Consider the following 24,675-nt stretch of genomic DNA (forward strand, 5'->3'; position numbering starts at 1 on the left):
GCTGTGGTATGTGGCACCAAGATGCTAGCAGCAGATCCTTTAAGTCCTGCGAGTTGTGAGGTGGGGACTCCATGGATCAGACTTGTTTGTCCAGCACATCCCACAGATGCTCATTTGGATTGAGATCTGGGGAAACTTCAGGTCCTGCCACATGGATGGCAGGACAAAAGGTTTCCCAGCAGAATATTGCCCAAAGTGTCACACTGCCTCTGCTGGCTTGCCCTCGTCCTAAAGTGCATGCTGGTGCCATGTGTTGCCCAGGGAAGCAACACGCGCACCTAGCCATCCATGTGATGTAAAATAATGTATGATTCATCAATTCAATTTTCAATTCAATTCAGTTTTATTTGTATAGCGCCGAATCACAACAAAAGTTGTCTCAGGACACTTTCCATATAGATCTGGTACAGGCCGAGCTCTTTTATCTACAGAAGCATTCTGGGAACGCACTGTTCAAGTGGTGTAATAAGAGACTATGAGCTCTTTAAGATAAGAAGGTGCCTGACCATTTATGGCTTTGTAAGTAAGGAGGAGAATTTTAAATTCTCTTCTAAACTTTACAGAGAGTCAGTGCAGAGCAGCTAATATTGGAGATCCTCGTTTTTGTCAGAACACATGCTGCAGTGTTCTGGAGCAACTGGAGAATATTCAGCAATGAATTTGGGCAGCCCGATAGTAACGAATTGCAATAATCCAGCCTGGAAGTTACAAATGCATGGACTAGTTTCTCTGCATCATTTTGCAGTGTTACATAGGTGAAAAAAGGCAGTCCTTGAAATTTGTTTTAGTGAAAGGACATATCCTGATCAAGGATAACTCCCAGATTCTTTCTAGTGGTGCTGGAGGCCAGCGCAATGCCATCCATAACTGCTATGTCATCAGAAAGTGAGTTTCTAAGATGTTCAGGGCCTAGTGCTGTAACTTCAGTTTTGTCTGAGTGTAGCATCAGAAAATTGCAGGTCATCCAGGTCTTTATATCCTGAAGGCATGCTTGTAGTCTAGTTAACTGATTGGTTTCTTCTGGCTTCACTGATAAATACAGCTGGATATTATCTGCATAGCAATGAAAATTTATTGAGTGCTTCCTGATCATCTTCCCTAAAGGAAGCATATATAAGGTGAATAGAATTGGTTCAAGCACAGAACCCTGCGGAACTCTGTAGCTGACTTTAGCAAGCACAGAAGAGTTGTCATTAACGTGTACAAACTGAGAGCAATCTGACAAGAAGGATTTAAACCAGCTTAGTACAGTTCCCTTAATGCCAATGAAGTATTCCAGTCTCTGCAATAGGATACAATGGTCAATGGTGTCAAATGCAGCACTAACATCTAATAAGACTAGAACAGAGACAAATCCTTTATCAGATGTAATTAGAAGGCTATTTGTAACTTTAACCAGTGCTGTCTCTGTGCTATGTTGCACTCTAAATCCTGACTGGAAATCCTCATTTAAACTATTGTTGTGTAGAAAGTCACACAGCTGATTAGCAACTGCTTTCTCAAGAATTTTTGAGAGAAAAGGAAGGTTGGATATCTGTGGTTGGCTGAAACCCCTGGATCAAGAGTAGGCTTTTTAAGTAGAGGTTTTATTACAGCTACTTTAAAGGACTGTGCTACATAACCTGTTGATACAGACAGATTGATCATGTCTAATACGGACGAGTCAATTAAAGGTAAAACTTCTTTAAGCAGCTTAGTTGGGATGGGGTCTAAAATACAGGTTGATGATTTTGATGATGAAATTATCGAAATTAGTTGGTGAAGGACAAGGCCACCATCTATTACTCCGTGGTCCAGTTCTGATGCTCACATGCCCATTGTTGGCGTTTTCAGTGGTGGACAGATCAGCATTGGCACCACTGGTTTGCGTCTATGCAGCCCCATATGCAACAAACTGCGATGCACTGTGTATCCTGACACCTTTCTATCAGGACCAGCATTGACTTTTTTATTTGGCAATTTAAGCAACTATAGCTTGTCTGTTGGATCGGACCACGTGGCCAGCTGTGATATGAGTCAATGAGCTTTGGCCATGCTAGTATCAGTGAGTAATAAAACTCATGCAACCTTCGCCCAATACAAATGGGTGAGGAAGAAAGAACATGACAACCAGCTTGTAGGTACAATAAGGTTTTAATTAAAGTGTAAGTCACACCAGTAGCCAAATCAGATATGCCAGAAAGCAATAACAAAGGTATCACCCTCTTGAACCAGATAATGTGCCTTAAATTAACTTGGGAATATGAGGCCTAAAATTGTAATTAGAACACAGACTGCATATACTACATATCATTATGTAGACATTACAGTATTAATTATACACAGTGGTGCTGAAGAAAAAGGGACTTTTACCATTCAGCATCCATACTGACCAGTCTGGACATTTCCAGGCAGGTCTTGAAGCTGTTCAAACTACTACAGCTGACCTGATATGTAGCCTGCAGAATGACATCAGTGACTGCACCAGTGTTGACCATCTCCATCAAACAGTTGCTGACAACTCCTCTACAGCTGTCCGTCCACTAAAGATGACTTCGTTCACTGACACCCCATCATAGGAGGAACCAATCAGAGATAACGAAAGACTATTCTTCTTTATGAAGCTACGCATGGACTCTGAAAAGACAGACAGACACACCTCAAAATGATGTTTCTTGACAACTTGCAATTTTTAGATGTGTAAGGAAGTGTAAGATGTGCAGGAAGGAGCGCTACCGCAGGTCATTCCTGCCCACAGCCATCAACTCAAATGCAAGTTGCACTGATCACATCTCACATTTTTCCTGTTTTCATGTGCAATTGTCATTTTTAAATGAGTAGTACGTATAAGTAAATAAGTGTGTACGTATTGTATATATTGTAAATTACCATAGGGTATATAACACTTGTGCAACATTTTCTTGTCTTCTTGTCCTCTGACTTCTTGCACTCTGTCTTGTTGCTGCTGTAACATGTGAATTTCCCCCCATTGTGGGATAGTCTATCTTAAGTTATTACTCACCTACTCTCCGAAAGTGTCCTTTATAATACTGGGGTATACAGTCCTGATGAGAAAATAAAGAAATAAATTTTATCACTATTACAATATATCAACAATATAATAAGATGCAGTAGTAGCATATTAATTTACAACTTGTAACAATTAAAACATGAATTATAGTAATATAACAACAGAGAATCCTAAGTAGATTTTTTTTTACATGTATTGGTAACAAGTTTGAAGTAATCATTTCTTTATACATGCTCCATCCTGTCATACCCTCTGTAGAGCTACCCAACTCCAGCTGGGTGCTGTGGTGACTCCCAGGTGGCATTGCACTGCCTCAGTGGCTCTTGTTAAAAGACACTCCTCTGTTACTGCTTCTGGGGCCCCAAACACTTCCTGGAACCATGCCCCACCCATCATCACCTAGAGGACATGGTCATGACTCAGAGGTGTAGACTCCCATAACAGAAAAGAAACAAGGTTCTTCACTGTAAAGCACTGCATACCTGCTCTGTCACTGTGTATTGTTAACAAGCATCAGCACTTTGTTTTGTCAAAAGATGTTGAGATCACTATTCTCCTAACACACTTAATAACTGTAAGTAAAGGACTTTTATCACCAAGTCTTAGTCTGATAATGTGTAAACATGTGCTTTTGTCATAGTATAAGTTATAACAATGATTGAATTTAAGCTGCTGTAACCAAATCATGTAGTGAAATCATAGGAATAAGGAATAAAAAAAAAAAAATAAGGGAACAATCACCACATTAATCACCATAGTACAACCCCAAGTCAGAACAGTCCCTTAAGTCAGGGATATCAATCTGTCCATTTAGGAAGCACACGTGGTTGTGATTGCTTTAGTGCAAATGAAAGTGACGACAACTGCAATGGATAAGCAAAAGCAATACAACCCCCAAAAAGGGAATGGTTTTGCATGTGGTGGCCACAGACAATTGTTCTCCCCTTATCCTTCCTGACTGATTCTTCTCTAGTTTTGAGTTCTGCTAGTGACGTTGTCACTACTGGTAGCATGAGGCGGTGCCTGTAGCCCAGTCAGGTTGCACAGGCAGTCCAGCTCCTCCAGGAGGGCACATCCAGACATGTGGCCGCAAGAAGGTTTGCTGTGTTTCCCAGCACAGTCTCAAGAGCTTGAAGAAAATACCACAAGACTGGCCATTACTCAAGGAGAGCTGGCCAGGGCCATAGAAGCTGGAGCATCCCAACAGCAGGACTGGTATCTGATCCTTTGTGCAAGGAGGAACAGGAGGAACTGCCAGAGCCCTACAAAATGACCTCCAGCAGGCATTCACCAGAGAACACCAGGTCCGCCACTGGCGCCCCGTTCTCTTCACAGATGAGAGCAGGTTCACAATGAGCACATGTGACAGGTGTCAAAGAGTCTGGAGGCGCTGTGGGGAATGTTATGCTGCCCGTAACATCATCCAGTATGGCTGGTTTGGTGGTGGGTCAGTGAGGGTCTGGGGAGGCATATCCTTGGAGGGTCGCACAGACCACCATGTCATAGCTAATGGTACCCAGACTGCTGTTAGGTACCGGGATGAAATCCTCAGAGCACTTGTCGGACCTTATGCTGGTGCAGTGGGCCCTGGGTTCCTCCTGGTGCAAGACAATGCCCAGCCACATGTTTCACGTTCCCTGACCTAAATCCAGTTGAGCACCTATGGGATGGCATCCGACGCCGCCAAGTACAGCCACAGACTGTCCAGGAGCTAACTGATGCCCTGTTCCAGGTCTGGGAGGAGATCCCCCAGGACACCATCTGTTGACTCATCAGGAGCATGCCCAGACATTGTTGGGAGTGCATACAGGCATGTGGGGGCCATACACACTACTGAGTCACATTTTGAGTTGCTGTGATGAAATTCATGCAAGTTGGATCAGCCCGTTCAGCCTTTCAATTTTTTACTTTGAATGTTGGTGTGATTTAAGTGTTCTCTTAATTTTTTGAGCAGTGTATATACAAATTGCAAATAAACAATCAAAGTAGAAATTGGTGTTGGGCAATCCTTCAGTTTTATAGTTTTCTGATGATGGTAAAAGGTAGTTGTGTTGTATGTCAACTCAAGTCAACTTTATTGTCAATGCTGCTATGTGCACAGAATTGAAATATCGTTTCCCTCAAATCCCTGGTGCAAACAGCAATAAAGATAAAATATAAAATGTAATAGAAAATATAAAATAAAAAATATGAAAGAAATATATACAAGTTAAAAAAATCTAGGAAAAATATGGCAATCTAAGATATACAGTATGATATGGAAATACAGTATGATATGGAAATATGAACAGTATAAACAGTGTGGAATGTATATCAAAAATAAATAAAGGATGTACAGTACAGATTGTAGACAAATTGTGTACAGCAATTGACTGTACATAGTGCAATTTAGGTTTGTAAAAGAGTTTTTAAGTTTGTAAAGTGGCTGGTGCTATTTGGTTTGTGCATGGTGGTGGTGGGGGGAGGGGGGTCAGTGTCCAGAATTTGTGGGGGCAGAGGGCAGGGAAGGAAGGGAGGGTAGAGCTGGGAGGGATTTCAGCATCCTGATGGTCTGGTGAATGAAGCTGTCTCTCAGTCTGCTGGTTCTGGCCCATAGGCTCCTTGTTCTCCTCCCGGGCGGCAGAAGGCTGAAGAGGCAGTGGGTGGGATGGGTGGAGTCACCCACAATGCTAAGTGCTTTTTGGGTCAGGCATGTGCTGTAAATGTCCTGGAGGGAGGGGAGGGGGGCACCGATGACCCTCTCAGCTGCTCTTAATATGCGCTGCAGGGTCTTCCAGCAGGATACAGTGCAGCCGCTGTATCACACAGTGATGCAGCTGATCAGGATGCTCTTGGTGGTTCCACGGTGGAAGGTGTGAATGATGGGGACTGGTACTCTGGCTCTTTTCAGTCTGCGGAGGAAGTAGAGGCACTGCTGAGCTTTCCTGGCCAGTGAAGAGGTGTTGCTGCTCCAGGAGAGGTCCTCAGTGAGGTGTACGCCCAGGAACTTGGTGCTGCTCACTCTCTCCACAGCAGCACCGTTGATAGTCAGTGAGGGGTGCTGGATGGAGGCTCTCCGGAAGTCGACAACAATCTCCTTCGTCTTCTCCACACTGAGAGAGAGACTGTTGTCTCTGCACCACGCGGCCAGTTGGCTCACCTCGTCCCTGTAGTTTGACTCGTTGTTATTGATGAGCCCCACCACAGTAGTGGGATACGTTTTGAATGTTACTGACTTTTTATGCCTGTCTATTTTATCGTATTTTATTATCTTTCTTCTACACAGTGGTTGCAATGTAAATTTCGTTGACATGTCAATGCTCAATGACAATAAAAGCAATCTTGAATCTTGAATGTAGTGTCTTCCGCAAATTTGATGAACACCAAGTGTTGTGTGTTGGTGTGCAATCATGGGTCAGCCGGATGAAGAGGAGGGGGCTGAGCATGCATCCTTGTGGAGCTCCTGTGTTCAGCATGATGGTGCTGGATGCGTTGCTGCCAACCCAGACTGCCTGTGGTCTTCCGGTCAGGACGTCCAACAACCAATTGCAGAGTGAGGTGTTTAGTCCTAGACAGTCCAGTTTCTGTATCAGCTGCTGGGGGATGATTGTGTTGAAAGCTGAACTTAAGTCTAAGAACAGCATCCTCACGTATGAGTCCTTATTGTCCAGGTGGGTGAGAGCTGAGTGAAGGGCGGTGGAGACTGCATCATCAGTGGACCGGTTGGCCCAATATGCAAATTGGTAGGGGTCCAGGGAGGGAGGGAGGACAGATTTGATGTGGTGCATGACTAACCGCTCAAAGCACTTCATGATGATGGGGGTCAGTGCCACAGGGCACAGGGCACAGGGCAGAGAAGTCTTCTTTGGAACAAGGACGATGGTAGTACTCTTGAAGCAGGTGGGGACAACAGCTTAGCTCAGGGAAGTGCTGAAGATGTCTGTGAGGACATCTGTGAGCTCCTCTGCACAGTCCTTAAGCACACGACTAGGAATGTTGTCAGGACCTGCAGCTTTGCGAGCACTGATCCTGGAGAGGGATCTCCTCATGCTGGCTGTAGACAGGGACAGTACCTGGTCATCTGGAGGGGGTTGTGTCTTCTGTGCAGGGGTGTTGTTGTCAGCTTCAAACCATCCAAAGAAGTTATTTGAACTGTTCAGCAGGGCAATGTCACTGTCACAGGTCTGTGGTCAGGGTTTATAGTCTGTGATGGTCTGTATCACCTGCCACAGGCTCCTTGTGTCTCTGCTGTTAGTGAAGTGGCGGGTTATCCTGCTGCTTTGCTAGTCTGATGCCACGGGACAAGTTGGCTCTTGCTGATCTCAGACCAGCCTCATCACCTGCTCTGAAAGCAGCGTTCTGGGCTCTCAGTAGCCTGTGGAATTCCCCTGTCAGCCATGGTTTCTGGTTATGGTACTGCGATGGCCTTGGGGTCTGTGACATCATCGATCCCTTGCTGATGTAGGTCTGAATACTCCTGGATGTTTTTGTAAAACACAAAAACACAGCACTCTCTCACAGTCTGCTGGGTCGATCTCAGAAGGTGTATATAGTCCAGTTTGTTGTCCAAGGAGCGTACATTGGCAAGTATGATAGATGGTATAGCTGGCTTGTGTGGATTTGCTGCTAGCCTGGCCCGGATACCCCTTGCTTTCCCTGCTTCTGCCTCCTCTCGCACCACCTGCGATGCTTCCTCTGCGGGTGCGCTGCAGTAGTAGGGGTCAATGTCAAAGCGGGCCACCGGAGTAGGCTGAGGTCGAGTAACTCCTTAGCGTGCGCTGGGTTTAATTTGCAGATTGAGTCCCACAGCTATATGTGTGCAATGGGCCGTTAGAAGCTAAGCCACCAGCTTAAACAGTTCTCAGCTTATACCTATTAGGGTAAAACTCTGTAAGACTGAGAATTGGACCCTTTACTTACCTGAAACTAACCCAGCCCCAATCAGTCATTTCTATAATGCATTACCATAACCTAATGTTTACATAAGTTAAACACAAAACCCTAACACGGAAGGCAGCATTATGAGAATCACTATTCGAAAAGAAAACAGACTTCAACATAAGACCCACCCCACCCACAATTCCTCTCAACCTAAGCATGCAGCTGTTTTCAGGGAAACAACTCTAATAAACCCACTGTACACTACCTGCCCAGCACCAAACAGCTGACAGACACAGTTAAAGACTAGCTGCTAAATGCTCCACTATGTTCAACAGCTAGAGAGCCAGACAATTTCCCAGGAGTTGGTGGAGATTAAACCAGAGCTAGAAGGAAAGTGACAATTGGGCTTACATTCAACATTACATTACTAAATGAACTTTACTCTGTGTCTACTGGATGCATAAATTGGTAACTGTTTGCAAACACATTCCACATAACTGTTTAACTGTGGTAATATCTCAGGTATTGTGTTTAGGTGTGTTAGGTGACCAAAAACTAATTTACCGTGATGAGTCTTGTGACTCCATACCATATTACTACATTTTAATAGAAGATTCAGAGGCCTCTACCTTAACAAGCCATTTATACTGCATGGCAAAAGTCTGGCCATGCTAAAATATAAAGGTTTGCAGTTGAAAAAATGCAGTTATTACTTGTTCAATTGTCACATCACATGACGTGTACAAAAATTCTTTCTCAGTAGGGCCTAATTTGCATCACTTTACACATCTCTGCTGGTAGTGTTGAGATATGTTACATCATCACCCCTAATTGTAACAGTATAAAATCAATTTGATGCATTTATTGGTGAAGACATTTTACTTTCGCCTCTAAATGGGTGTGATTTCCTACAATTTAGTGTAACACAAGGCGGAAATTCATACAGTTATAATACATATCAGGATTTTTAGGATTAAAATGCCAGCAACACTTTTCCAAGTGAATCACAAATGGCAAAGACACTAGTATTGAAGAGACTTTTCTGGGAGAGAAAGTGTATGTGTATGTGTGTGTGTGTGTGTGTGTGTGTGTGTACCGTCAGTCTAGTAGTCTGCCCATTAGGCCTGTTGTGTTGCGGGAAGGGAACAGAGTCATAGACCACCCCTAGTAAACCGCGATCCTCTGATGATGGAAGCAGGTGACCAAAGCCCTAAAAACAGATTATTGTATTTGTTTTGTCACTTTACTTGTAAAGTGCAACAATAGTACATATGCACAATATTATGTGCTTGCCTTGATATTGTCACTTGAGGAGGGGTCCCTGGGTCATTAGAATGCAAATGATGGTTTTACAGGCAAGAACGTGCTTGGTGCTACCTCACAAGGTTTGTTCATGCTACACTTTGATTAGCACAGAATTCCTTGTGAATAGAACAACAACATGCTTGTACCTCAGGCATGTGAAATGCACAAACTCATAACATTGACAGTGTAGAATGGAGTAATTTTCTAATAAGTTTGAAAAGGCCTACTTGCTATTTTTGTATGTTTTAAATACATGTACCACATTGAAATGCAGTCATCTAATGGTCCCTGCAAAGCCTTGCACAGAATTAAGAAATAATTAAGTGGTTTTTTTTGTGTGTGTGTCTCACTGTTACAGGCAGGATGGAACCCTCATACTCCAGATTTACCACAGCAACCGTCACTGTGTCGATGTCCTGCAACTGCTGGATAAGAGGTTGACAGGAGGAGGGCAGGGCTGAGGAGAGGGCTGGGGGGTGGGGGGCACACAGAGAAATGATTTCATGTGAGGCAGAGAGGGGTGAAATGGAAAAAAAAAAAAATCTTTTTTTCTTTTGTTTTTCCAGTGGATTGTGAAGGAGTTCTAAAAACATTTAGCATATCAGAAACCAGAAAATATTGTTTTATAACAGCAAGCATAAGACATTTATAATCGCAATTTTAGGTTAATATAGTGAGATAACCTTTTATATTGGATAATTTTGAGCTATATTAAATACTTAGGGCAATTATTGAAGGATTGTAAACATGTTCCAACTGAACTTCATGTATGCTTAGTTCACTTATCAGGGGACATTAGGACAGCTGAGGGACACGACTGATAACAATAGGGCTGAGTGTATTCTTCTCTGTTTCTGTCATGTAAAACATTCCAATTACATTCTTTACAACACCACTTGCCTTTAGCTGGCAATGCCGAGATGACATGGTCAGCTGAAATAACTCCATCCTCCAAATGAATCTACTGACAAACACATGTATTACGAAAGCAGCCAAATAGCACAAGAACATGAAAAACAGTCAAGCATCTTTTCCTTTTCAAGCATGGGGGCTTTGCTCAGACATGGTGACATTTAGCAGGTCTATGGTACATCACAATGCCATTTGTTCCATTGATTGGTTGCTGACCATCAAGAAGACAGGTCTTAACTAATTCTGTATAAGCCTGTTCAAGGGTAGATTCCAAAGGAAGGAGAGGAGAGAGGAGGAGGAGGAAGGAGATGCAATCGCAGCAGAGTTAGTTTTAGAGTTACCCTAATCAGAAGATCACTGTCTCTACAAAATTCTATCACAATCCATCCTATATTTGTCATGACATTTCACCAAAAAAAACAAAAATGTCAACCTCATGGTGGTACTAGAAGAAAAGTCAGAGGATCAAAGACTATGCACAACATCCCCTGGGTAGCAGAAATCTTGTGCAAGGTTACTTGGCAATCCACTGAAAAGTTGTTGGCATATTTCAGTCTACACCAATATGTCTGTATAATTTTCATTATGACTATTTCTGTTCTGAGGTTCTACAGACAGGGGGAATAACAAACCATTGTCAACAAGCTAAATCTTAACATCACATTCATGTCATCAAGTTCAGGCAAAGTAGTTTATAGTCTCTGTACGAACCTTCCAACCAGAGGCTGAAGGACTGATCTGTCTAACAGCTGCCTCTCTGTGAAGCTGTACTCTCCCGCTCTGTTGTAGGTAATCAGTGATGGATTCTGGGAGGGACTCCACACCCCTCTTCAGGGACCATTGGGACCATGATTCTTTAACAGATCTCTGAGCCAGAGGACCAGGGGGTACCACAGGAGTAGGGCCTGCAGGTTTTCACAGATACATCTTTACTTGTGTGTAACAACTACATTTATAACACAATGAGGAGGAAACTCATACAGAAAAAAAAGAAGTACAGAAGGATACCAATGCAGTAATAAATAAATAAGTAATTAGATCTAATAAGGGAAAGCAGGGAAAAAAGTCTGTAATTGATATCTGAAAGTCGCTACAGTTGGGAACACCGGTTTCAACAAGCTTACTGTATTGCTTTTTAGAGGGAATTTACAACAAATTTTCTCGACTTGAAAATTGTTTTATAGCTAACTAGACACCATTGTTATCGTTTTTAACATCTGAAGTCATTTTTACTGAATGTTTTATGTTTTCATCGACTTAAGTCTAAAAATGCAATGTGGGTGAATTACATTCACACCATTCAGTTAATACTTACATGCATATAATATTGGAATGCGCTAAAGTGAACTCCTTTTGGATTAAAGTTGCTCCCATCCTATCTGACATAATGGACAGTCACATACCCTTTCACAGAAGGGTATTGTGTTACAAAAAATGAATTAAGCCTAAGCCTATCTATGTATAATAATAGAGTCTTGTTAGGTGACATAAATAACAGTTTAGTAAATGCTGCAGTGTACCTGAACCCAGCAGCATGCCCAGGGTCAGTGAACCTCTGTGCTGCTCCGCGTTGTAGAGGAGAGGAAAACAAGAACGCACACTCAACTTCCTGCAGTCCCCTGCATACACACCACGACACAAACTGTCCACAGCTATGTCTGCCAGCTAGACACACACAGGAAGAACAAAATAACAAGAAATACAATAGTTTTGGTCACAAGACATACTACTGATAAAATTAATAAATGTAGTAAAATAAAACTATGACCATTACCCTGCATACATAGAATGTCTGCACAACACTGCCATTCAGTTAATACTTGGGTTCATAGTATATATCATACATCCACAATAGTTTGAGAAAAACCCTAATGAAGATCATTCTGACAGAAAGTTTTAGAGCTTTCCCACACCTCCTTTCCCAGCCTCCTCGAAACAAATGAATGGATGGACTCGTCCTCTTCCTTGCCTTTCTTCACCAGTATCTCCATGGCAACACTCAACAGAAGGGGACGAGAGAAGGGTGGGGCAGTTCGTAAAAGTCCACTGAAAGAAAGACATGGAGACAGATAGAAAGAGAAGGATGAAATTGATGGAGTAGCAGTTAATGCCAAAAAGAAAAAACATAATGTGTGAATTCCTGCAGTTACCAGCTTTTCACTATGTTTCATTACAAAACTGTCTTTTTGTAATAAATCATATTGAATCATATATGATGAATCATATCTATGTCACATTCAACAGAAAATATCAATACACATTCTTTTACAAATTGAATTGATGAAAATACAGTCAGTGACCACTTTATCATGCAATACGCCTGTACAATCTATTGTGGCCAGCCCAAGGCACACCTGTGCAATAATCATGCTGTCTAATCAGCATATTGATATGCAGCACCTGTGAGGTGGGATGGATAAAGGAGGATAAATCGGCAAAGGAGAAGTGCTCACTAACACAGATTTAGACAGGTTTGTGAACAATGTTTTAGAGAAATGGTCTTGATGTGTATATAGAAAATGTTTTAATGTTTGAGTTCAGCTCATGAAAAATGGGAGCAAAAACAAAAGTGTTGTGTTTATATTTTTGTTCAGTGTACTTCATAACAAAACAGTGCAGATTCAGCAGCACTTTAACACTGAATTCAGAGAGCTTAATGTTGACTCCCTTTACCTTTAAAATCAATCCACTTCACTGAAATCCCTCTGTCAACCCTGGAATGCAGTGTTGCACTTTCAAAATCAACAACCTGCCCTTCAGACTGCATTCTAATTAGGTTTTTAACAGCTGCATTTTAGACATTATTAACTCTGAGTCCTGTTATTTTTCCCTCTGATTTTAAACAAGCCACTGTTTACCTCCTTTTAGTAAGTATCCCTTTCTAGATCCCACGACTACAAATAATTTTTGACCCATCCCCAAACTGCCATTTTTATTGAAGATTTTTGAATGTCTTTCCACTAAACTGATTTCTTGTATGAATAACAATTAAATCAACTCTGGTTTCCGCCCCTACACAACAGTGAGACTGCTGTGGTCAAGGTCACCAATGACTTACTGCTTTCCACCAACACACGTGTACACCATTTTAATTCTCCTTGACCTCAGCTCAGCCTTTGACACAGTGGATCATAATGTCTTAATCAGCCATCTGAAGAACTATGTCGGCATCAGCAATGTGGCACTGGATTGGTGAACCTCCATCTGGTGAACAGGTCCTTCTCTATAATGTTGATGCCTCTTCTGCTTGTGCTCCTCTTTTTTGTGGGGTCCCCAAGAATGTATTTTTGGTCCCTTCCTATTCACCACATACATGCTTCCATTGGCAAATCATGTGTGGACTTGACACTGATTTCCATAGCTACACAGATAACACCTGATTGTATGTCCTAAAGCCTGGTACCACTGATGTTTCCTGTACTATGTCCTGCTTTGCTGAAATGAAAAAGTGGGATATCCAAAAACATCCTGCAGTTGAGTGAATCCAAATGAGATTAAATGATAAATACCCCCTATGGCCCCAGTACTAATGACAATAATCTCTCCTCTGGGCTGGGTGCCTTATCTAATTAATGTTCAAAAATATGTCCGCAACCTAGGTGTTATGTTTGATTCAGAATTGTCATTTGATGCTATGCTCAGCCGACTTAACTGGCGCAATCTTGCTTTGCTAAACCGAGATGCCTAACCAAGATCGGGTCATTTCTTTCCTCTGCAGATTTACAAAAGGTCATCCATGCTTTTATCTCTTCCAGACTTGATTATTGCTATGACCTTTACACCGGTATCAGCAGACTGCAATTCATGCAAAACATTGCTGCCAACAAGAGAGGTGACCACATTAGATGCATCTTTGCTACCTCTCACTGAGTTTTAGAACTGATTTTAAAATTTATTGCTTGTTTAAAACCTTGAATGGTTGAGCTCCTGCCTATATTTGTGATATAATTCCTTTTGAGCCTGATTGCTGCTTCAATGCAGGCAGTCTCTGAGCTGCCCTGACAAAAAAAAAAACAAAAAACAACACAATCATACTATCAACACAATCATTAGTGAACTGTCTATGCAATCATTAAAGCAATAATAGCTTACTCAAAATTATATGATGCGCTTTTCGGCAGCAAGCTATGAAATGTCACATGGAAATTAGGATGCCTACTTTATGTTAAGGTATTGTAAGGTCATTTTCCAGGCATAACAAAGTTAAGATAGGGGCATCTTAATTCTTAAACCCCAATACTGAAAGGTGCTTACCGTACCACACAATGAAAAGACATAAGGCTGAACAAGACTGGAATATAATTGTATTATGGTCATTGTAGCCTAGTGCCAATGCTATTGGGTTTCAGGGGGTCAATAATAAAAAAGAGAATGGCACCACCCAGGGGAACTGCATCAGTATTGAGGAATACATATCATGAGTGACATCATACATCAGTAACTGTGTCAATGATGTGGTGATCATAAAGACAATGAAATCATACCCCAACCAGAAAACCTAGATGAATGGAGAGGTGGGGCCTTATCCAGAGCCAAAAAGATGCCTTCCAGTCAGGTGACAAGGAAACATACAACACTGCCAGAGCGAGATTGAAAGCTGGACAACATCCAATCCAGCCAGCTGGACCCTGACCAGTTTACAGTCTGAACCAACAAATCCACAGAGAATGCCATTTCCACTGCCCTCCATTTCACATACCTTGAAAATAACAAATCCTCCGTCAGAATATTTTTGTTGATTTCAGGTCAATATTCAATATAATCTCCCCTATGAAACTGGCATTCTGGGCACTAGTATACTCTGCAACTGGATATTGGACTTCTACACAAACAGACCCCAAACTTGTTGCCAAGTGCATGCTTATGGGGAATTTTTGGGACTCTGTAGATTAAGAGTATGGTCTGTACCAGCTCAATATGTAAAGTGTCCTGAGACAACTTCTGTTGTGCTAGGCACTATACAAATAAAACTGAATTGAACTGAATTTTTGCTCAACAGCAGAGCCTCCATGGCTCTGTGCTCGACGATGATGACAACATCATCGTCTGGATTACAAAGGTAAGAATACATATTCATAGTGATGTAGTAGAGCTGAAGTGTATGTGAACAGTTTTGGGTTTGTGGGAATCAGCACAGAGAAGCTGTCATGATCATTATCTCAACCCTGGTAAATACTGCTCAGAAACAGCTGTATTTCTTAAGGAAACTTAAGGCAGGAAAATTCCCATGCCAAGTTCTTGTCAACTTTTACAGAAGAGCATTAGAAAGCCTCCTGCATGGAAGGTCAGATATGCATATATGGTCTGACCATGGCCCAGGGCAGGAGGGCTCTGTAGCAGGTCATAAAACTGCTCAGAACATCATGGGTAATCATCTACTGAATATCATTTATATTGATAAGGTAAGGGTCCCAGAGCCCAAAGGTTATTAAAAGACAATACCCATCACAGCAATAGCCTGTTTACCCTGCTACCACTTGGCTTGCAATGCTGCACCACCTACAATCTACAGAGCAGCTTCTTTTCTCTGGCTGTGAGACTCCTTCATCCATTCATCCTCCACACTCCAGCATGAAAACAATTTTTCTTACGTAGCATTAGGGGACGACTGAGTGCATTTTACTGTGCAATCTGTGTTGCAGAATCAACAAATGTTGAAAAAAAAAAAAAAGACACACACAGCTGTTTTGTCAGCCAACAACACACATATCACAACGGTGTTACCAGCTCTTACTGCCAGTTTATAGCCACGAAGCTAGAAGCTTTTTTTTTTTTTTTTAATCTCCTTATGTTGTCATTTGTCTTTTTAGCTCTTCTTCTTTATATTTATAAAAACTGTATGGATTTGAAGAGCACTTAACTACACAACACAAGCTGTAATGATGGAGCATGAGAAATGTTGAAGAATATGAATCAAGATCAAATTCTTATTACTACATATGTGTTAACATTTGTGTGTGTTTTTACTACTGACTAGCCAAACATAAACAGCTTTCTCTTCCAACCAGTCTTACCTTATCCCTGAAGGCATCCTGTGGAGCCGTTTGTTGACATAGAGATACCTGTTGTTGGAGGCGACATGACCGTAGGTGACCGGCAGAATCTCCCCCCCAAGACCCAGGTCATCCACCTACACAGAAACACAGAAACACACACACACACACACACACACACACACACACACACACACACACACACACTTTATAATAATAATAATAATTAAATTATTTTGAATGTCCCCAAAAGATAGAAGTTCACTGTTGAATCTGAAGGGTCTTGTTCAGGCTGCCCTATAATGGCAGTTGAATGAGTTTCTGAGTTTCATGTTTCTGTTGGAGGAACTGTTCAGCTTGGTCACTCGTGTGGTTAAGCTTTATGGTCTGCTTTCAGTATTTTGATTTTCCTGAAGAAGAAGAAGGTCAAATCATCACGGAGCTGCCAAGTTCATCAACCTATAAAGCAAGGAATCTGTATGGCTTTCACATATCTTGAGAACTTTTCTTTAGATTGACTTCACATTTGACAGGTGTAGGTATTCCTGGGGACCCAGTGACTTGCAGTGTCAAATTTGGTGCAATCTTGATATGCGACAGGTTCAGTATTAATAAATGTTACATAAATCAGTGAAAAGCACTCTATGCATTACGCAAAGAAGTGCTCTCACACGCAATCATTTAAAGTGTGGAAGTATTTGGATGCAGACCCAATAATGTGGTGCACTGAAAGCTCTGCAAATCGGAAAAGGCTTGTAACAGCAGTACATTTGGACTGTCTCTGTACTTGTCTTGTTAAATCTGCATTTGACACCACTGACCATCGCATCCTATTACAGAGACTAGAACACTTCACTGGCACTAAGCGAACATCACTAAGCAGATTTGTTTCACAAGGTTCTGTGCTTGGGCCAATTCTATTCATCCTACACATGATTTCTTGCAGCAATATCGTTAGGAAACACTCAATACCCTATTAATCCATGAAGCCAGGTGAAACCAATCAGTTAACTAAACTTTAAGCATGAACATGAAGACCTGGTTGACTGACAACTTTTTGGTACTAAACCTGCTAAACACATTAGAAAATCACTATCTCATGATATTTCTACTCTGGATGGCATCGCCCTGGCCTAGCACGAAGAATCTGGGAGTTATCTTTGAAGAGGATATGTCCTTTAACTCTCACGTAAAACAAAATGTCAAGGACTGCCTTTTCACCACAGGCAAAGATAAAAATTCTGTCTCAGAATGATGCAGAAAACTAGTCCATGCATTTGCTACCTCCAGGTTGGATTATTGCAATTCCTTACTATCAACCTGCTGCAATACATTGCAAAAGATTCTCCAGCTGATCCAGAATGCTCCTCCACATGTTCTGGCAAATACTAGGAAAAAAGCTTATATTCCTCCCATACTAGCCTCTATGTATCTGCTCCCTGTAAAACCTAGAATATAGCATTAAAACCTTCTCCTTACTTCATATCTTAAAGCATTCAGAGTACCCTATTACCCCACTAAACACTGTGTTCTCAACTTCTGCTGTGATTTCGCCCTATATAAATAAAACTGAATTGAATTTTAAGGTACTCCTTGCAAACAAAGCCCTTAATGGACTAGCTACATTGCTAAATCACTTGTTCACTAGTTGCCTTTCAGAACACCTTGAACATCTGCTCTTGGTTTACTGGAGGTTCCCAGCAACTGCCAAAAGAAAGTTGAGGATGCAGTCTTTGCCAATTATCACTTTAGAGCCCTGCAACACAGAACCTATAGATATCAGAGAAGCCAGCTTACTAAATATTTTTAAAAGAAAGCTAAAAACTTATCTTTTCACTGCAACTAGCTTTGACTTTTCTGATTCAGGCCTGACACTTTTGTGCTTTCCCCTACACTAAAGCATTGCTGGACTTCTTTTAATATATTTTCAACTGTATTACTATTTTTCAGGTGTGGGGGATTTCTTTGTTGTAAAGCATTTTGAGCTGTATTTTTCATGTGAAAAGTATTATACATCTAAAGTTTGTTGTTGTTGTTGTTGTTGTTGTTGTTGTTGTTGTTGTTATTTATGGCAGTAAACCTTTTGAAATGGAAGTTCAGAATTTTTCTCCATCAAAACAAATCGGGTTCATTATGTTTTTTGTGCCGTCTTATTAACGTTTGTGCCCTGAAGGGGCAGAACCCTTCTGTGTTGTACCTTTTTTTAGTGGGAGAACACTGTTTGTGCCAAATTATTAGAAGATTGATGGATTTTCTGCCTATTCAAATTTTTTGACTATCAACACCAAGGGTATACAGCATCGTGGGACTGAGATAAACATTTCTATTATACATGAGCAACCAAAAAAGTTAATCAGGGGTAGATCTTAGCAGGAAAATGGCCATACCTGGACGATTTGTCCAATTTTCATAAATCTGGGTACATACGTTCATGCCGAGAGTGGAAATAGGGCTACGCAAGCATTTAGAGCCCAACCCAATTGGTGGTACCACAAACACCAATAATGTGAACCTCAAAACCCAGTGGACATAATTTCACCAATTTCAGTGTGCCAAAATCTGAAGGTTCATGATGATTGGTGCAAGTCGTTGTGGCCTATTACATATTTGCTCATAAATCAAGATGTCTTTGAACAATCCTAATTAAACTCACTGGGGGCTTCCTGTGCTAGGTCTTTGGAGGAGTTCCCCCTCTGATGAAGGGGGGGACCAATGGTGGAACTCTGAGTGTGTAATTATTTAAATGCTGCTAGTTTTCTGATGATGAAACAATGATATGATTGGGTCTCAGTCTTTTCTGAAGTGCCTTTGTTCGCCTTTGTGAAGCCTAAAACTTCCTTGTTGTTTCCTCCAGCTTTAATTATGGCTGACTGAGCGGCTTCCTACTGTTGAGCTCAAAAGGCCGGGTTAGGGTTTACCATCTCACTCAACAGTTCTAGTAATACCCAGAGCTGGCACACTGCATAACTGTACTAAGTTCCTGTTTGGGCCCCTATGACCACTAGAGGGCCCACAAGAGCACTTGGATGTTTTGGGGGGTTGAGTTAAAACTCAGAGAAGATACTAAATTACTAAAATAACAGAAATGAGTACACATTATTAAAGAAAAAAAATCAAAATATCAAAATAGAACCACCTGAAGGTAACCCTTTCCCCCCAAAACAATGCCAACTGTAAGTCTTATTTTCAGTTTCCATTTCAAGTTAAGCCGTTACATTGGCACACTGCTAGAAAGAGAGGAAAATAAATTAGTGAAAGCTCATTAAATGAAGTCTGAATACCTGTATAGACACAGCATCTCAGCAAAGAAAGACAGACACAGGGAACAAAGTGTTCAGTTTGGCTTGCAGATTAACCAAAAGGTGCAACTGGCATAAAATGAATAATAAATACTGATCAGAGAAGTGTTGGTTTTGGTATTGATGTTGGATTCAAGTTGAGATAATATTAAATGACAAAGTGGAAATAGTTAAAAAAGAAAAAGAGGAGAAGAAGAGTGAGTTGTCCTGTGTGTCGTTTAAAGCAAACCAGGCAATATTATTGAAGTATTTATTTACATAATTTATTTAATGTCTGCTTTGTTTTTACCTTTGCGTTTATATTTTGTGCAAGGAGGAAACTTTACTGAGGGAGACATTCCTTATCTAAGTTGCCTGATTTTAATTGTAGTTGATTGTTTTTCTGCACTTTTGCATGTTGCAAATTTTTTATACCAAAAGCAATTAAGGTGTTTAAATTGTTTACAGTAAATGCATTGTTTTCTGGTTTGTTCCTTATCAGTGCACCATATTCAGTATGCCACTTAGTACTGTATGACTTTGAATATTAAAGTGCAAATTAACACCAGACCTCTCAAGTGAGTTTGCTACCTTTTAAGATTAAAAACTACAGGAGGGTAAAAACATGTCAGGTTGACAATGGTATGATGTAAGCCACACAGCTAGAACTAATAAAATTGATAATGGGTGTGTTAGATTTAGAAGACAAAGGGACAGTCCAGCAACCATCCCCCACGACACCTCCCAACAGCACCAGCTCCAGTCACCTCCACCAATGCCCACCTTAAAGGCGGGCACACCTCAAAGACATCACTGACCTTCTCCTGGACCCCCTGCAGTTTGCCTACAGAGTCAACAGTTCTGTAGACCATGCAGTCAACTTGGCCCTGTAATGATCAGGCCCTTTAAGGTCATTTCATGTGTTCTCATCCCATGATCTTTAACCTACATGAATGTCCTTCATAGCCTAGAATCGTAAGGATAACATGACTGGTGAGAGCCACTTCTCATAACAAAAGGCAGGTGGCACTCTGGTTGTGGACAGTCTTGTCTCCTCTTCTCTGTGATGTCTGTTGCATTTAGATCCGGTGTTCACACAACACACACTCATACAGGTTGTTTAACACATGTCCAAAACAAAGATACGGTATGCTCAGGCCTTGGGAACTGACCAATTATATTCTGTAACACATATCTGATTATTGTACGGGGATTGGTCAAACCCAACATGATAAATGTGAACTTTTGTCTGACAACTGTGCTCATTCTGGCTGAAATCCTCAGGGAGCTCTGACACTCTGAGACCAGCGCCGTATTACTTTATATGTGACCTCAATAAATACTTTGACTGTGAACTGAAGACTGCTACGGACTTGGGCTTCCAACAAAGAACCGAAGGCTAACAGCCCTCCACTTCATCCTCCAGCACCTGGACTCCGCAGGAACCTACCTCGCGTAGGATCCTGTTTGTGGATTTCAGTTCTGCCTTCAACACCATCATCCCAACTCTGCTTCAGAAGAAGCTCTCCCAGCTGAGTGTGCCTGACTCCCTGTACACAAACAGCTGCACCTCCAGTCACCAGTCTGTCAAGCTCCTGAAGTTTGCGGACAACACCACCCTCATCGGACTCATCTCTGATGGCGACGAGTCTGCCTACAGGTGGGAGGTTGACCATCTGGAGACCTGGTGCAACCAGAACAACCTGGAGCTCAACGCTCTAAAGACAGTGGAGATGGTTGCGGACAACAGGAAGAACTCAGCCTCACCTGCCCCCATCACCCTCTGTGACTCCACTATTGACACTGTGGAGTCTTTCCGCTTCCTGGGAACAATCATCTCCCAGGACCTCAAGTGGTAGCCGAACATCAGCTCCCTCATCAAGAAAGCACAGCAGAGGATGTACTTCCTACGGCAGCTGAAGAAATTCAGTCTGCCAAAGACAACGATGATGCACTTCTACACAGCCAACATTGAGTCCATCCTCACCTCCTCCATCACCATCTGGTACGCTGCTGCCACCGCCAAGGACAAGGGCAGACTGCAGCGTGTCATTCGGTCTGCAGAGAAGGTGATTGGCTGCAATCTCCCATCTCTCCAGGACCTGTACGCCTCCAGGACCCTGAGGCGTGCAGAAAAGATTGTGGCTGATCCGGACACAAACTCTTTGAGACACTCCCCTCTGGCAGGAGGCTGCGGTCCATCAGGACCAAAACCTCAGGCCACAAGTTTTTTCCCATCTGCTGTCAGCCTTATCAACAAGGCCCGGAACCCCCCCCGACACTCTTCACACTCCACCTCTGCCTCATCTTGTCACATTGACATAGATACAACTCTATACGTTACATCACCGCTCAGCTTGGACTTCTTTCTGAAAAAACAGACTGTGTTTCTGGAAAAAACAAACAAAAAAAAAACAGAAAAAAAACAAACTTGTGTATATATATTTATATTGTTATATTTTTAGTAGATGTGCCATACACCAACTTTTCAAAAGGTGCTTTTCCTGGACCTGCTGTTGATTTTAAAGTCTGCTTGTATCTTGGACCTTTTGTTCCACTATGACCATTTATACCTCATTTTTATCTGTAAAAATAAACATACAAGTCATGATAAACAGCCTTTTACAGAAATCATCAATAATTAGTAATTACAGAAAAACATCAGTTAACACACCGCTGACTATAGTGCAGCACTATGATAGAACTCACCATATTGAGTGTATTGTATCCTACTGCCCCAGCAGGTCGAATGCCTCTTGGTCCATGTTCAAATACTGCCCCATCTGACCTCCTGGTGGACCAAAGCCAACCTCCAAAACGACTGCTGGACTCCAATACAATGACCTGGAGAAAAAAAATGAATTGGTATGAATAAAATATTTTAAACCCAAGGTTCACAAACTAATTTTCCTGGGCTTTTGTCACTGAAAAAGACTTGGGACAAGGTTCAAAGCTCCAGTAAAAGACAGTGAAACTTTAGTTTCAAACATTTTATCACAGAATATTTTTTCAAAATCTCTGAAACACAGACATATTGTTTGCAAAGTCAATAGCTGTGATGTAATGCCCTTGGGATTTGTAGTGAATTCAAATGTTATTCAGTACCTTTTCACCTCACTGTGGCGTGCCAAGCCACAATGAGCTTATCAGAAGTGTTTTTCAAACAGTAAGTTTGGATTTTTCATTCGAAAAGGCTTCAAGGATGTTAACCAAGTGATTGAGTTGGCAAATGTACATGAGGTTAATTTCCACACCTCTATTAATGTTTTGCTAGAAACATGTGGCAAGCCATATTGAACCTTATGGCAGACAAACTTTGGCCCAGTGGGCCCAATTTTGGCCAGCCCTGGCCTAAACAATAGTCAAGCCAAATAATGGCATTTGATGCACCAAAAGGCACATATTGCCCTTTTCATTAAATTATTAGTATTTCAAAGTGCATTAGTTTTTAGTATTTTAACAGTTTGTCCTGTCCTTATTTCAGGTGAGGTACCTACATCGGCTGTAAATCACTGTAGGAAACAACATGAACAGAGTGGACACAACTGAAGATCATGTGATATGATGTACTGCGTTTACCTTGATAACCACATGGCTTTAGGTAACAGCTTGAAAATAGCTGCTAATGTATGCAAGTGTATCTTTACCTTTGTAACCTGGGGGCTCTTGCAGAGATAGTAAGATGCTGCCAAACCCCCAATCCCCCCTCCAAGGACTGCAATGGTTCTCATTAGCTGATGGCAAACACAAAACAGGAAAGGTGAGAGGATTATAGAGTATGAATGCATGCTAATGTGCTGTGACAGGGTGTGTCTGGTAAAGGTGGCCTGTTGATAAGGATATGGAAAACAGTTTATCAGACGCCTCATTCTGTCACCCAGCAGACGGTTGGGTGGGGGTGGGGGGGGTGGTATCATCTCTGAGTATCATCAATGACATTTTTTCATTCAAAACTGCAGAAATACACTATCTTCACTTTGTGTGTTTCTGCATATGTTTCATTTCAAGTTTCAAGGCAGGTGGCTGCCCACCCAGAGCCTGGTTCTGTCTGAGGTTTCTGCCTGTTAAAAGGAAGTTTTTCCCTTACCACTGTTGCCAAGTGCTTCTACCAGCTCTGTACAGTAAGTGTCCTGAGACAACTTCTGTTGTGGTCTGGATTTAAAAGTCTTTAATTTCTTGTTCTCAGTGTTACTTATTGGACCAAAGATGCTCCTGTCCCCCTTTTTTTGTTCCAACGCGCCACATACCACAATAATTGACCAACCGAATTTACATGAAACTATATGTCAATATATACAATTTCCCGAAGCTGTACATTTAAAGGCATTGTCGAATTAAGCAAGGTCTGTTGAATAAACCCTGTTAGGAGCTATCGTAGAGGCGTACCCTTCGTCACTTCTGACTGACTTTTGAATGGAAGTTGGTGGAACAGCTGTCAGCATTAGCTGACGCCTTTTCATCGGCCGGCAACGAGGATAACATGCTTAACAAAACACAGCAAAAACAGATTGAACAAAAACAGCTACATTATGATAGACCTGACTTTCAGGCTAGAGAGACAGCAAAGACACTGGGATATTTAACTGAGGTTCTGACTGCTGAGTATAAAGTGTCGCCTGTATGCAGACCAACATATGTTACGGACAGCTGGAAACAAATATACCTCCATACACACATCGCTACACTTAACTGATACTGACCTCATTGTATTTAGCTCAAAAAGAATGAAAGAACTAGAGAAAGTCCGGCGTTACCTTTAAATTTGTCGCCAACACCAACGAGTACTGACCGTCTTCTGCGTGTTTGCGGTTGTGACTACCTTCTTGCGAGGCAACTCAACATGAGAACCTTCTTCTTCTTTGGAGTTTTACGGCAGCTGACATCCACGATGTTTCATTACTGCCATCTTCTGGTTTTACTTACCTGGTCCATTTCAAGGCTGCCTATACAGTCCAGTCGTCCTTAGAAAGCGAAATGTCAATTTCCTCCCTTGCACATTGGCACCACGCTTTAATCTGCTTTTAACGTTGTCCTCCATCCGTTATTTTCCGTAACGGTGTCATCATTTCTCGTCTCGTCTGCAATTTCCTGCATGATATAAGAATATGCTCAACAGTCTCAGCCAGTGATTGCAAATACTTGTTAGGTGTTTTCCTATGATGAAGAGTGTGCTGTTAAGGTTGCTGTGGCCAATTCTCAGCCTGTTTAGTATGACTTGCTCTTTCCTCTTGTTTCCCCTACTTCTTAATATGCCCACTCTGTTTTGTATTATATGTAAATGTATGCCTTTTGCTGCATTATCCAAATGCTGTTGCCA

The 24,675-nt window shown here is 41.7% G+C and overlaps 1 protein-coding gene across 3 annotated transcripts; it reads right to left on the reverse strand.

Annotated features, from left to right (window-relative positions):
* Positions 1-2,114: 2,114 nt before the first annotated feature.
* ppox (protoporphyrinogen oxidase) lies at positions 2,115-24,447 on the reverse strand. Of its 3 annotated transcripts, none has more exons than XM_076738069.1 (13): positions 24,282-24,447; positions 23,006-23,092; positions 22,068-22,202; positions 16,102-16,217; positions 12,001-12,133; positions 11,608-11,752; positions 10,799-10,992; positions 10,076-10,136; positions 9,565-9,644; positions 8,967-9,080; positions 3,260-3,409; positions 3,002-3,044; positions 2,115-2,616 (listed from the first exon to the last, which is right to left on the reverse strand). In XM_076738069.1, the coding sequence occupies exons 1-13, from the start codon at positions 24,288-24,290 to the stop codon at positions 2,483-2,485; spliced, it is 1,401 nt and encodes a 466-aa protein (XP_076594184.1). In that variant the 5' UTR covers positions 24,291-24,447; the 3' UTR covers positions 2,115-2,482. The 3 variants fall into 3 exon arrangements, with proteins under 3 accessions (XP_076594184.1, XP_076594182.1, XP_076594183.1); XM_076738067.1 differs by having other exon boundaries at positions 9,526-9,644; XM_076738068.1 differs by having other exon boundaries at positions 9,526-9,644; positions 24,113-24,447.
* Positions 24,448-24,675: the final 228 nt, after the last annotated feature.

Source organism: Chaetodon auriga, chromosome 8, assembly GCF_051107435.1.
Source record: "Chaetodon auriga isolate fChaAug3 chromosome 8, fChaAug3.hap1, whole genome shotgun sequence".
Taxonomy (NCBI): Eukaryota; Metazoa; Chordata; class Actinopteri; order Chaetodontiformes; family Chaetodontidae; genus Chaetodon; species Chaetodon auriga.

What these genes read in the sequence shown, in the direction of transcription:
- ppox (XM_076738067.1), bottom strand. An exon ending in GATACAATACACTCAATATG is followed by an intron (nt 16,218 to 22,067) that starts GTGAGTTCTATC and finishes GTTTCTGTGTAG; the next exon opens with GTGGATGACCTGGGTCTTGG. An exon ending in GTTCCATCCTGCCTGTAACA is followed by an intron (nt 9,081 to 9,525) that starts GTGAGACACACA and finishes ATCTGTTTTTAG; the next exon opens with GGCTTTGGTCACCTGCTTCC.